The 14,799-nt window shown below is 43.2% G+C and overlaps 1 protein-coding gene across 7 annotated transcripts in view; it reads right to left on the bottom strand.

Annotated features, from left to right (window-relative positions):
• SCML2 (Scm polycomb group protein like 2) overlaps positions 1-12,247 on the bottom strand; it is a 74,512-nt gene extending 62,265 nt beyond the window's left edge. For 4 of the 7 annotated variants that reach the window (XM_065677367.1, XM_065677373.1, XM_065677369.1 and 1 more), the window contains exon 1: positions 12,133-12,247. In XM_065677367.1, the coding sequence (XP_065533439.1) occupies positions 12,133-12,216 (84 nt within the window). In that variant the 5' untranslated portion in view covers positions 12,217-12,247. Of the gene's footprint in view, positions 1-982; positions 1,063-11,356; positions 11,370-12,132 lie in introns of those variants that run through there. The other 3 variants (XM_065677370.1, XM_065677375.1, XM_065677371.1) reach the window with 3 other exon arrangements.
• Positions 12,248-14,799: the final 2,552 nt, after the last annotated feature.

Below are 14,799 nucleotides of genomic sequence, written 5' to 3'. Positions count from 1 at the left end.
TAGTTAAACTACTGCAAAACAGCAAAAAAAAAACTTTAATTTTGTGTGTGTGTGCGTACATTACTGTGATTAGTTTGTAATGTACATTACATTACAAACTCCAGCACCTAGGTTTTTGAACTCTGTGTTCAAGTCCCATGTCTAAAGCTAATTAAATATGGCTTGAAAAATGTCACTGACTGAAGAATTCAGTGTGTGTGTGTGTGTACGTGTGTGCGTGTGTGTACGTGTGTGTGTGTGTGAACATGGTAGACCATTATTACAAAATCTCTCAAGACTGAGACTTGAAAGCAGTTATAAATAAAACTCAATCCTACCATAAAATAAGCAGGTTTTGCTACACAATAGCATTCATAGCATAAGTGATCATCAAGATTAAGACCAGAAATCCTTTTAAACCACAAGATAGATTTGAAATACTTGATACTTTCATAGACTCCCCCAAAAATTCAAAGCTTTTCCACTGCAAGTAATAAATCGTGAAAGGTGATGCGGAGTCAAAGTAACTGTTCTTACAGATTACTTTAAAAGAGTGCATGGTTTTTATCTTTTTGTTCCAAGTACCAGATTGCACTTGGTGCAGTAATAAAGATTCCAACCCCGCAGTGATAGTCATCAAGTTTAGCACAACCGGAGCATTTGTCAGAACATAAAAAGGATTCCAGCTTTTCATTAGCTTGTGTTGTACCAGATAGGCTGTTTTACAGCATGCCCACCAGCCTGTTAAAAATATAAGACAACTGAAAGTTCTGAAAGTGCTGCCTGAAATGCGGCAAATCTAACTGCAGATATTAAATACACCACTGTTTCAGAGAGGTGCTACTTAAAACCCAGTTACACCTAACTATTCAATTTAAAGCCGCTATTAAATTAGCTTGCAGATAGCGCTGTTTGTCACAGAAAACATTCAAGAACAGTATTTCTGAGCCTCTGTTTAACAACTGCTATGCTGCTGAATTAGAGCAAAATGAAAACCAGTTACCTCCAACACAGAGCAGGGTCAGTCTGAAACAAAGCATAACTTCTTTTGCAGGGGCAGACCTAGGCACAGCTTTCCATCGCCTCACATAATTAAGCAGCAAACTATAAGGAAGGCAGTTATGTCCTTTGCTAACCAAGACAGAGATCTCTTACGTTGCACTCACCATCACCAGCCTCGCTCAACCCACAGCACACCCACCACAGAAGAGAACTGCCAGCAGATACAAGAGAGAAACTTCCAGAGAGTTTGGGCAAAATTATGCAGCAAGGACAGAGCTCGTGGCACTCTTGTATGTGCACCTTGGCAAGCAAGCTGAGTGATACAGAAAGCTAGGGTTAAGAAATTAATCTAGCAGCTTCTAGAAGCTTTCTAGAAATGAAAGGGGAAAAATGCAACAAAATTAGGTCAGAAATATACCAGCAAATAAATGTGATGGCAAGGCTGAAGCATAATGGTAACTTAGGGTGTGCAAAGCAGCAGAATGAAAATCGAAGTTACAAGGATCAAGCTAAGCACAGTGATCATCAGGAAATGGTCAAACCCCAAAAAGACATGAACCTAGGATAACACGGTATTCATCATCAAAATATCTCCAATTTAAAGAGTAGTATAGGATCTCCACACTCAAGAAGTGTATTATTTACACAATTTACATCTCAATTCATCCTGTAAACTGAGGTGGTTTTTTATCTCTGATTAGCATCCCTTACATCAGTCACTTTTTAAAAAAAAAATCAAGATAGAAAGCATTCATCTGTCCTTAATCCCTCACTGAAGTTTTTATTGTTAATCCCCAAATCACTTCTACTAGCCACCTCCCACTGTGCAAGCCCTTTGTCAGAAAGCAGTATATTAGTAGACAAGCTGATGCTTTCACCCTCTCCTCGTTGCTACTGCATAATGCTAGGTGTCAGACAACAGGATGGAAAACATTTTTCCTCTAACTTAGCTCTTCTGATTTTGAAAGAACTACTCAAAGGACATGTACTGCTGCATTTCAGAGAAGCTAGTATTCCAGAGATGTCAAGAACATTCTCTCTTTTGCCTGCAAGATCTCTCCATTATCCTTCTCACTGTAAGACAGGCGCTCAAGTAAGCTGAATGTCCTCAAAAAAAAATCATGCCTATTTAGGACTCCCCAGTTTACCTTGATAGCATGCCTGCTCATAAAAAATACACAGCACAGAATTACAGAGATAAACCCAACATTTTTAAAAAGCCTAAGCGACCAGCAGATTGTTGGTTTAGTCCCCATCAAAAAGATTAAAGGTTTTTCCGTCAATGACTATATCTCATTCTTGGAGGTAAGATAGAGACACTGATTTCAGAGACAGTTAGCTTTTTGACCCTACCAGTGGTATAAATGCAGTAACTCAGACCTCATCAGTGCCATCCTCCAGGGATGAAGGGACAGCTGTCAATTAGCAGCCCCCACTGGATAAGGACTGAGGCTATTCTTTTACATAGATACACAGCACAGAAGAGGAATCCAACAAAACATCCACGCTGAAACACAGATTAAGTTCTTCTTAATCTTAGCTTGAAATACAGGCAGACATTTTTCAGGCTCAACCTGAACAAGGAGTTTTAGTTGTCCCTCTCTTCTGTCATTTTTTTTCTTTTACAAATGTTTCCAGATAAAATTTCCATACACAGGAGGGGAAAGGGGAAACACATAATTTGAACAGCAAAACCAGTTAGAGAGACAGAGAATAGGCACAATGGAAGCAAAAAAAATTATTCTCCCCGAACTCTTTTGTACGTACAAGTATTACATTTGCTTTTACCACCAGCATTCATATGCTGTCAGCTTTAGAAACACAAGAGGCATTGTTTACAACCGCTGGCCAGTATCACCATGCTCCCATTGCTGCTACTGCTCCTCACCTCATTCTTGCTGTTTGTTATGGCCAATACAGCAGAATATTTCCTCAAGAAAAGGACCTGCACAGCCTCCTCCATGGACCGACACACAGACCAGCAGCTGCAGCTCCCTCTCCAGCTTCCACACACGGGTAACGTGTACCTAACGGGCACCAGTCACTTCTCAAACACATGTGACTTGACTGCACTCCTTGAAAGTTATCCTCCATGAATCTGGAATACCTTTCTTTAAACCTAATCACCTACTGAACAGTTATCTTTCAAATAAAAACCCTACTTCATACTATTTTCACAATTCCCTAAGGAGGTTCAAAGAGGCAAATAGAGTAAGACTTAAAAGGAGAATTTCTGCAACATACAATACTTCCAAATTTCTAGTACTTGAAAATTTACTTTCCAGCAAGTTAGCCAATGGGTAGACTCACTGAATATATACAACAGCATATACTTCCTCATTTCTGCAACAGAAATAATGTACACCTTTTAGAGCATACTGTGGCATCATCACAGAAAAGAAAGATCTCAAAGACTAAAAGAAAAAAAACTTACACAAATGTATCACAAGCTTATAAAATGTAACACAAGCTTTATAGTTCTTTCAAGGAAAGCAAATTAAACTTCCATGTTTTCATAAGGCAGAACGTGTAATGAGCTGATGTATCTGAACAGACCTAAGAGAGACAGGCTTTTGTCAAATTTACAGGCTTTCAAAAGAATAACTATTAGCTAGCTGTATATATTATTACAACAACTAAGTTGAAGTATTTCTTCAGTTGTTAAAGGAAGAAAGTGGGTACTTAGTGTTTTACAAGTATCATTTTATAATGTCACTTGCCTTAACATCAAGAAGAGACTCCCTACACTTGCAAAATCCCTCAGAAAGTCACCAGTAGCTTACTGCTCACTATTTACGAAGTGATTAGCATAAACAAACTTGTAAGCTGTCAGCAGTAAAATACTGCCTGTAACTGTTCTGCCCTCTCTCCAGGTAAGTTTATGATCTGCTTTAGAATACGAGCAACTGTAATTACAGTAAGTCATACATTTCAAGACTACAAAAACCTCTCTAAACTCTCAAACCATACTAAGAGTATTATTCAGTACAGAGCAAGGCATTGTGCATTTTTAAAAAGCAACGCTAATAGGTTTTAGACCAAAGATGTGTCCCAAAAATTCTGAAACACAAAATACTTATAAATGAGAAGAGCGGAAAAGTAAAGCCTCCAAACTAAACAGCATAGCTTGTATCAACACACAACAGAAACAATTTATGTCATGTAGCTTCAACAATCACAGATTTCACAGTAATTTTACAAATTAAAGTTTAAAGCTGCTCTATGGCTACCAGTGGAAAATAAAAATAACTTTTCTCTTTCCTTCTCTCCCCACCCTGCTTTAAAAGTCAGACGATGCGGGGTTGTAAAAACCTGAAAAAGGAAATGGTATGTGTGAAGTCAGCAGTTCAGCAAAGCGGTTGACTGGCCATTAACAGCTTTAAATATTCTTAAAATGCCAGTCTTCCCACATGAAAGGGTATTTTAATGTTATATTCAAATAAATCAAAAATACAGCTCACAAAGCTTATATTTCTATTTTAACTTAAAGTGCCCATTTTAAGTAGTTTACTAGGACTTACTTACAGTAGCACAAGAGTTTGACGAATTGTTTAAACATTTTGGTGAATTGAGCTCACTGAAACCTCTGTGCTGTTTTCCACTTCCCCCTTCAAGCCTGGAGTACTGTTCCTGAAAACATTCATCATCATTATTCAACCTGGCTTTGTTCAAATGCAAAAGTCAAATTTTGTTCATAAAGCAAAGTAATTTATGCACAAAAAACCACAGCTATTTTGTATCATTAGCACTAGCTAAGAGCTACATACCTGCATGAAAATCTCTCTACACCCCAAAACACCTCCTCTGCCTTCAGCTCAGCCTCCTTTGACAGAAAAGAGAGCTCTCAAATTATTTGTTCTGTGAGGCACCAAGCATACTTTTAGCACAGTGTAAATACAGCAGGTAAGAGAGAAAAAAAAATTGCTGTTGCAAACATAGTAAGAGATTCACAGATGGCTAGAGATCCGTATAGAGCTTTTCTGCGCTTGTCTTCGGAGAACAAGCAATTGCACTGGCTTTAAAAGCGGCAGTCGGAGAGAGTATGTGTACATAAGTGGACAAGGGGGAGGAAGACAAGCAGAGGAGGGATGGTAGAAAAGGGATTTTACAACCTCTTTGGCAATTCTGCCTTCCTCCCATCTACATTGCCTCCAAACTTGAAAAGGGCTGTGGAAGCTCAGTTCAGATATTATCTAGCAGATCTCTACCCACATACTATGCAGCTGGCAAACCCACCCCTGTGGTCCAAATTCTTCATTCATCCAACAGATTAGCTAGAGAAACACACCTTTAGTCTGGTGCAGAAATCTATGAACATCAAATACCATGCACAATTTCCTCTTTTTTTTTTTTTTTTTTCCATTGAAGGCACGGAGAACAGCCTTGGGATGTTTCTGCACAGGATCAGTCTGTTGTCAGCACCCCAGTGGAGTTAGCTTGTTTCTGAGCAACGCACTTGCCTCCCTTTGCTTTTTCTCAATGCCAGCAGCAACATACTTCTGCTACCATCCTCTTCCAGTGCTTAGAGTATCTGTTTCTCTCCCCCCACTTGAGAATCTAAACAACATAATGCTAGCTGGGACTCCTGCCACTCTACAGTAACAAAGACAGAACTCTCCTCACCACATCTGCTCCTGCAATGCTCAGTGGTGTACCCTGGCTTATGTAATGGGACAACTACATTGGTCCCACATCCTGGTGTCTAGTAAGGGCACAAAACCAAACCAACCAGAACTAAATAAACCCTGAAGCAATTTCCCGATAGCTCCCCCTTCCAAAGGTTGTTTCTAAAGGGAGAACCCTAAAGAGCTGCTTGCAGTTTCCAGGCTGATCCACTTTCCTGCCCTAGGCTCACCTGTGCTGCTGGTACCAATGGCTGTGCTGTTTCCCCAACTTCTTATTTCTCAAACTAAAAAAGGAAATCCTTCTTTAATCCCCTCACACAAAGGAGGGAATTCATCCTGCACGCAGATGCCACCAAAAACATCTGCTATCTATTTGGACAAACATACACAAGCAACATTCAGTGCTGCTGAACATTTTTGCAGCTAACAAAGGGCTGACAGTTCAGAAGACAACTCCTAAGTGCTCAAAGGACTTGACTGCTGCCGGTACTCAGCTGTAGTATTTATTTGTAGTATGTTCCATCTTCAAAAATGGAAGAAGATGAAAGACCCAAAGAATCGGTAAAATCCACAGCAAATCCATCTCTCTCTTTACCACTTACCAGGACAACATTTCTGATTATTAAAAAAGAAGCAGCCTGTAAAAAGGCAACCTCCTCCACCTCTTCCTCAGCATGGCTGCACAGCTGTCACTGGTTGTGTGCAGCTCCAGCCCAGGACAGAGACAGAGCACCTCCCTTTCTTCTGGAGATCACATTTCTGGACATCTCCCCTCACTCCATCACTTAGCGCTCACACCATTGAGCACTGGAGAATATTCAGACAAGGACCTATGTAGGTCCTTCCTACAACAATCTGGAAAAAGAAATTACGCGCCCCATACAAAGTTTTTCCTCTAGTTATAACACTTTATTTTGTTGTTAAAACCAGTACAAGTCTTCTGAACTTTCAAGAAAAGCACTATCTGCCTCTTTATAACACTCCAGTGCAGGGTACACGTACAAAAGATACGGTATGAGAAGTGCCATCAAACATGCTAGAGCCCTTTTAATCTCTGAGCCCCTGACAGATTATAGTGACAGTAAGGAGTTCCACCAAATTTAGCAGCTCTGATACTCTTTCACATTCCTCCATGGATAAGACTCACTTTTACAAACTCTGCTTTTTAACGGGCTTTTAAAAGTGCTCCAAGAATGGCACTCCTTGCACTGAACCTTCCTGCATTAATCTCTGATGGATTCCATACAGTACATAAATAACGGTTCATGCTTCATTTTAGGTATGCACCTCATTAAAATGGTGCTACCCTCTTGTAAGTTTTATAAACTTCAGATGCTCCCTGAGCTAATGTATGCTAGAGATGATGAAAGGCTCAACCTGGTCTTTGCCCTGCACTAAAAGGGATATCATATTACCTTGAGAAGACAACAGATTTCCATCAAAGAAGTTCATCCCTTTCATGAAAGGCTGAATTCCCTTGATATCTTAAATAGAATTTGACCTGATTTGTGACCGCCTAGAGTCAAATTATTTAAGCAGGACATCTACCTTTAATGCAATGTCTTGCTTAGTTTTAGATGTCAACATACAAATGGGGAGCTGCACAGAAAATATACCATTTAAGGGTAAAGAAATACCAGTCCAAAACACCATTCATACTTAAGCTGCATATAGCATTATTCTAACAAATCAATAAAAGTACTTTAGGATTACTTTGGACATAAGCTATCTAGACAGCAGCTTCCCTGGGGAGCAGAAGGGTTACCCCCCTGCTGAAACAAATGGAAGAGCACTAACATTCTGTTAGAGGTTTCAGTATTTCAGAGAGGCTTTGATATTAGACTCTAAGTAATTCAGAAAGGCAGGAAGAAAGCACACGGAAAACCCACAATAAGCACACACTTAGTATTGGACCAATTTGAGGCAACGTGATCAATCACTACTCAAAAACAGGCACCTTTGTTGAAGTCCAGAACTACGAATGAGTCTTGAATCTACACTGCTAAAAGAGACACGCAATTTGCCATCGCAAAGAAGTGTATGCTTCTTCAATTTCATTAGGTCTAATATAAGAAAACACTGGGGGTTTGGTACTGTTCCAAGGGAACAGAAACTAAAGTCAGTACTTTTTGTGACAGGGATCTTGGGAGGAGAGTTGCTAACAGCAGGAAACAGTATACCCCCTCTGCCACAAATGGTCCAGTTGTATATACCTGTGCCCAATGCCTACTACATAAAAGATAAATTACCAGAGCAAGTCTGAATAAAAGAGATAAGGCAGCTTGTAAAGACAGTTGCTACCTTCTGAAAGGCTGTCATGCAGCTCCTGACTCTCCTACGTCGTTGCTGACCAAGCGAAAACACTACAAGGAAGGGATATGAGTGCCTCTGAGGGTCGTCACCACCATTTATGTGTCAGTTACTCTTTGTCTATATACCTGCTGCAGATAAAAGGGGGGGAGTCTGCTAGAAGCCAGCCATCCACTCCTACAAGCTCCCCTTGCCCATCCCAATAGACAATAGGTAGATATGCTCAAAGAGATCAGACATGTGATACAAATTTTGGGCAATGTGCAGCGTTTACACACACAGCCACATGCAGACTGAGCTGACCACTCACCAAATCCTCTCCCACTGCTTCCTGGAGCGACAGGCAGCACTGCTGCTCCACCTCCAGCACTGCTGCAGTGGCAAAAGGTTGGAGGACGTGGGCACACACCCTCAGGCCTCGTTGCCTGTGCAGGTCAAGTCAGCTAGCAAGTGTATGAAGGTACAAAAATGGTATTCACACAGAAATATACTCTTAAAATAAACAACTCCCTTAAGGACTTCACTGTTTCACTTCTTACAGGCTTTACCTCAAGCAAATGAATCATCTCTCCACATAGAGATGGTAAGTAAAACTGTTCACACACATCGCATGTACCTCACCATTATCAGTCTTCGCTACAATGAGAGAACAATCTTAACTGCATATAACTAATATTAAAGCTTCCTACAACTACATCATGCTATTACCAAATTATAGGCCACTTGGACCTTAAAACAAGTCTCCACAGAAGCTGTACAAGTTGTATTGGAAAAACCACTCCAATATGCAAAAACACAAATCACAGTGAAAAAAAAATAAAAAAAAAAAAAATATAGAATCATAGATTATTAACTTCAAATTACATTGACCCAAACTGCAGATCAGAAGTATTCGCAAAAATACCAGGGCTACCACATGTAATAAAAACACCTGTAACATTCAAGTACAAATAATCTTCTATTTAACATTTCCATTGTTTTATATTTACGAATTGCTCTATTAAGCCTCAACAGCTTTATACCAGATTTTCTAGCTGTTCCCACACGCTAGAAAACTCTCTGACTTCTGGGACATTTATGTTTCATGTCTTACACTTCGAAGAACACAAAGGTTATTGTCCTTTTCATTTAAGATTTTAATCTCTGGAAGAAGTAGTCAGCACTGAGGCTGGGTGCCTAAGGCTATTTCTTTCAAATGGGAATGAAGAGAACTCTAAATGTCCTGCAGATGCAGAGGTCAAGAAGTTGGTTAACAACCTCCCTTGTGTAGGCTCCTGGAAGCAGTGTCCTGGTCTCTACCTGTAATTCATTCTGTATTTAGAAAATACAGTAGACTGTCAATGACAAATATTATTTCCTGTTAGTGATACTATTTAGTACCAACAGACAGTTACTGAGGACTTGATTTCTCCCCATACATCCACTCCATTATGGATTGACTGCAGCAGTAACAGGAGTAAACAGGGCTCACTCACAGCTCATGATCCCATTGGAATAGTAAGACAACAATGAAGCAAAATCATGAGAAAAGCACTCATGTGCAACAGGCAGAAGGAGCTACCTATGTTTACTTCAGGCTTTTTCACAGTCTCTCAAGTAAAGCTGCATCCCTGTTTTATACACACAACTTTTAGACAGACATAGGAATACTTTCTCAGAACTGCGAATTTCACACTAGTGAAAACAAATTTACACTTGGTTTTGTAAAGGAAACACTCCCAATGCCTCTTTTGTACTCATGAAGCTACTCCAGAAAAAAATGCCTCCGCCTTACGAGGGCATGGATACTGCAAGGACAGCACAGCAAAGGAAAAAAGGCATCAGCACATTCAAAGTCTGAGGAAAAGTATTTGAGAGGACTGTCATTGCTTCTTCCCTAATCTCCCTCCATCAAGATCAGCACTTAACATATGACAAAATTTTAAGAACAATCTAATTAGAGACAGTCACGTTTGCATACCTATACAGCTTCTAATTGGTGTGAAAGTAGTTTATACTCGCTGCTATAACACACAATCAAAGCCAGCATTTGATTTTGCTACATGTGAATATTACTATAAAAATATACAAGACCAAACAACCTACTTGATACAAGACACTACACAAACATTACTGCCTTATTACACAAATATTACCACCAATGTACACCAAATAGAAAACTAGAGCATAAACTCCATCAGCTGAGTCTTGAATAAAATCAGTAAACATTAGTTTTGATATTTTAGACCAGACCTTGTTAAAATTAAAAGCCATACAAGTACTTCCAGGTCTCCAGTTTTACCACATACACCTTTCTGCTGCCTCCCACTTGCAGAACTTCCCTTAAAGTACCAGCAGAAGAGCTTTTTCTTTACATCAATTCAAGTAATATCATACTTACATAGGACTTACATTTTATGACACCCTAAGGGAGAAAACCAGCTCCCCCATCTCCAAGCAAGCAGCCTGGTTGTACAAGTTTGCTCCCTGGACACGCTACCAGTGAGCAACACCCAATGGTGGCCCGTGGGGAACTGGTACACCACAACTCATTCACTCCCCTATTTATTACCGGATGTTAACATGACAGCTTAAAACATGCCTGTAATGCAGCGAATGCCTTCTTGCCGTTACTCTTCCCACCTGCACAAGTGCTGCAGTGGTTACTGAGCCTGAGCAACTGCCTCAACGACTGCTGTGCTCTGAGACCTCCAAAGAGTAAGGTTTAAGAAATCTTTAAAGAAGCTTTAAAAATCCAAAGGTTTAAGACTGCTATTCTGAATAATAAAAAATTCACAACCAGTCAAGCTTGAAGAGCTGTTTACAAGTCAGACACAGGACGCTCTGAAAAGCTACTGTCGTATCTACAGTCTATGCTTTTTGTTCTACTAAGCCAGGCTACATTAGTTAGAATATACATGACTCACATGTAAGATTCATACTATTATAACTCGCTAAGATAACAGTATTTCAGCCTTTCATTAAACTTTTAAGGCTTTAAAATTATTTCTAGCTATCTCCTACAGACTAATTAATCAGGTGAAAACCAAAAGTAACTGTTTCAGTTAAAGGCTTCAGCTTTAAACTGCAGTAAGCAACTAGTTAAAGACCTTTAAAAACGCTTTAAGCATCTCTCCTACACAAAACTTAACTTGAATATTAATTATTAATATTAAATATTAATTTAACTACTAAAGCACTGCAATCTACTTCACAGCTTGTCCCAGCCCCTACAAAGCCGATGCACAACACAGAACAGAACTTTCCCTACTGTAACAACTTTCTCTGGGCCATCCCACACTGATGGAAAATCCGATTCCCCATGCAAGACATCCCCTTTAATTCAGTAACAACGCATACCACACACGCCGTTCAACTATACAAGAACCAGGAGCGGTGCCGCCGCACGCCGCCAGCCAACCAGTGCCCCCCCACCACCACCACCACTGAGCGGCCCCTACCCAACACAAGGGCTCGCTCCCAGTCACGTAATTCCTAGCGCGCATCCACTTGTACGGGTTAACGACCCTTCCCCGCGCCAGCCTCGGCGCTGGCCGGGGAGGAGCGGGGCAGGCGCAGCCCCAGCCAGGAGGGCGCGGTGCCGCCGCCGCCGGGCTGGGAGCGGGGCCGCTCCGGCCAGGAGAGGCGTGTCCTCCCGGCGCCGCTGTCAAACGCCGCCAGCCCCGCTGCTCCGGCGGGCGGCAGGCACCGGCGCTGCCCGGGACCTCCCGTGCCGCACTCGCCCGTCGGGGCGGCTGCTGCCTGGCAGCCGCGCCCACCCCGTGCACACAAAGTCCCCCGGAAAGGAGCTCTGTTGGTGCCGGGAGGCAGAGCCGCCCCGCTCCTCCCGCCCGGGGAGCGGCTCCCGCTGCCCGCTCTCGCAGCTGCGGCCCCGACCCAACCACCCGGAGTTGTTCAGCGCCGCGCCGGGCGCTCCGCCCGCCCAGGAGGGGAGCGGGCAGCTCCGGGAGGCCGGGACGCAGTGTCTAAGCGCGGGGCAGCCCCGGCCTCACCCGCTGCCACCTTCAGCGAGGCGGGGCCGGCGCGGGGCGGCACCACGGAGAGGAGCGAGGGGACTGGGCCGCTGCCCTCCTTTCCCCACGGCGCCCGGCGCGGCTTGCGGGGACGGAGGTCACGGTGGGAGCCCAGGGAAGGAGCCCGAGCCCGAGCCCGCCTCGGCTCCCTTCGCTCGCCCGCTCCTCCCTCCCCGCCTGCCTGCCGCCCGCCACTCACTCACCGAGCGGGCGGCTCGCGCGCCTGTCAAGCCGCTCCTGCCGTCCCCCGCCTCACGCCGCCGCCATGTTCCGGGGGCACCGCGCATGCCCGGCAGCTGCACCGGGGGCGCAGGCTCCCCCCTGCCGACCACCTTCCGCCCGCCGCGCAGGGAGGAAGCGGCGGAGGGAGGGCGGGTGGGGTTGTGCATCCCACACCGGGAGCGGCACGCTTAGCGGGGGTCGGGGCTGCCGGCATGCTGGTACTCTAGCCCATACCTGCGGGGGGCGGCCTTGCTTGAGCCGGCACTGGACGAGCCGAGCCGTTCTGTCCGGGCGGCCGTGAGGCGGCCCCGAGTGCGGGGCGGCCGGCGGCCCCGCGGCCGTCCGCGTCTGCAGTCCTTCCGCGGTCAGACCCGATGCCGTACCCTCGTGGAGCTGGGGCGACCCTGGCACCTCCATCCCCCGGAGCCGTCTGGCGGCGGGGCAGGAGGCGCCGCGCACCCCTTCCCTTCCTATGGCAGGGAGCGCTTTGTGAGGGAGGGAAGGTGACCCTATGGCAGGTGTTTCTGTCGGAGGCCTCCTTGTAAGCGGTTAACGTCTGGAAAATGTGTGAGGAACTAAAGGCAAGGCTTTCAGCAGAGAAACTCGAGGGAAGCGCAGCGGTGCGCTGCGGGCACGCCTGGGCTGCCGGCGGTCACCCCCGTGCGGTGCATGCACCGGCTCCGCGTTAGGCGCGCACGGGGATTAGAGAGTTGTGCACGTCTGCTTGAGAACTCATACACCGTTATTTTACCGAGATCCGTGCTTATAAATAACTGCATAACCGTTGAAAAGTAGGTCCTTGGCTTTTTAGGAGGGTACGTTCCCGTTTTATAAGTAGTGGGTGCCAAGAAGCATATGTATCCACAGAGATATCCGTAGGGATATCTGGTGAGAAACAGCCTCTTAAATACTATCAATTTTGAGGCATTCCATGCCCAGGTTTCATCTTCGTTATTTACATTGCTGGCAAGTGAAATCTTAAACTCAAATCTATGCTAAGGTCATGAGAGAGATTCTAGGAGGGTTTTCAATGAAAAAAAGAAAAAAGAAATCCAAATATGTGCTTGAAACCCCCTCAAACTCTTCTATGTGAAAGGGAAATTCATACACCCAACTTTTGTATCCTGCAAATATTGCAAGTTACTACTACTAATTTATTTTAAGCATTCTCATAAGCAGTAAATGGTTCTTCAGAAACAAAGAAAGTTAGTCCTTGCCATAAATGATTTAATATTTAGACAACACGAGAGAAATAAAAATATGCTAATTTGGGTGATTAAAAGTATACAAAAGAAAGACAAATACTGAAACATGCTTACAGAAAATCTTTATAGCAAAGTTCACTATGCTGATAACCAATGCAGATGGATGCTGCTTAATCTGAAATATTTTCCCCTTTCTGTCATACTGAACTTTTGCAGGAATATGAGAGATTATGCTCATTATAGAGATGGACGCAGAAATGTGCAAAGCATCATAGAATAAGTCCTTGTGGGACACAGAAGCAAAAACTTATTTTAAAGATATCCTTTGTCAGTGACAGATACAACATCTGAGGAATTTGTTCCGTGTGAGCCAGCAGGATGAAGTGAACTGGCACAGTTCTCTACCTGCTCGGACTTTTCCTGGGAGGCTAAAATCAGGAAGCAAGTCCAACATTAATCCTATTTCTTAACCCCCTGGTGTGGTGACACCAAGAATAAACAATAGATTTAAGAATAAACGTCTGCAAGATCACAAGTACATCTCTAATCCAGGAGCTAGATGGGTCCATTCCGTCTGCATGTCCTCCACCTATGAGCTATAGCTGATGTAAAGCAAAACAGTTCCTTACAGGATTATTAGAAAAGGAGTAAGTAGTCCTGCCTGCTTCCATTCTCCAGCAGAATGATGAGCTTGTTTTCCCGTGACTCACCCACCATCTTTCATATTCTATTATAGGTATTAAACTGAATCATTTGGGTCAGAAAAGCCAGGCAATTTTTAAATTCTCAGTGTTTTTTACAAAGAGGGAGAGAGAAATGTGTGCATGTATATGTATAAGTATATATCTATATATATACGTGTGTACACAGTACATGTACATATACTCTGGCTTCACAGGTTTTTTTATAGGGTGATTCCATAATTTTAGAAAGAACCAGCAATACTAAAACAAAACTGAAATATTTCATGGAGGTAGACTGCAATGAAATTGTACAACTGGTCAATATAATGTTATAGGAGGTTGATGCAGAGGAAAAAGATGTTTAAGAGAACTGGCAGTTCCCTAACCAAATAACATTAAGAGTGTAAGTGAGCTATCCATGCAGAAGAGGTAAGGGGCTCAGTGAAAGATCAGCCTGACTATCACAAGCTCTTCCTGAAGCTCAGATGGGAATGAAGCATCCAGAAAAGAGAAGCTGGGTCATGTTACTTGGGAGAGCTATAAAAGTGTATCTCGATTGTACAGGGATAAAATCAGAAAAGGTGGCAGAAAATGAGATGTAACTAGCAAGGGACATCAGGAGTAACATAAAGTCGTTTCACGTACATTACCAGAAATGGAAAGGGCTCAAGCAAATGATTACTTCAGTATCAAGGAGAACTGGAAAGTTTTTGATAGGCAACACTGAGAAAGCGAAGCCTCTTAATATTTTTGCATCTTA

Source organism: Lathamus discolor, chromosome 4 (genome assembly GCF_037157495.1).
Source record: "Lathamus discolor isolate bLatDis1 chromosome 4, bLatDis1.hap1, whole genome shotgun sequence".
NCBI classification, from domain to species: domain Eukaryota; kingdom Metazoa; phylum Chordata; class Aves; order Psittaciformes; family Psittacidae; genus Lathamus; species Lathamus discolor.
The sequence above is the reverse complement of the archived record's forward strand: the minus strand, read 5'-3'. Positions and strand labels throughout refer to the sequence as shown.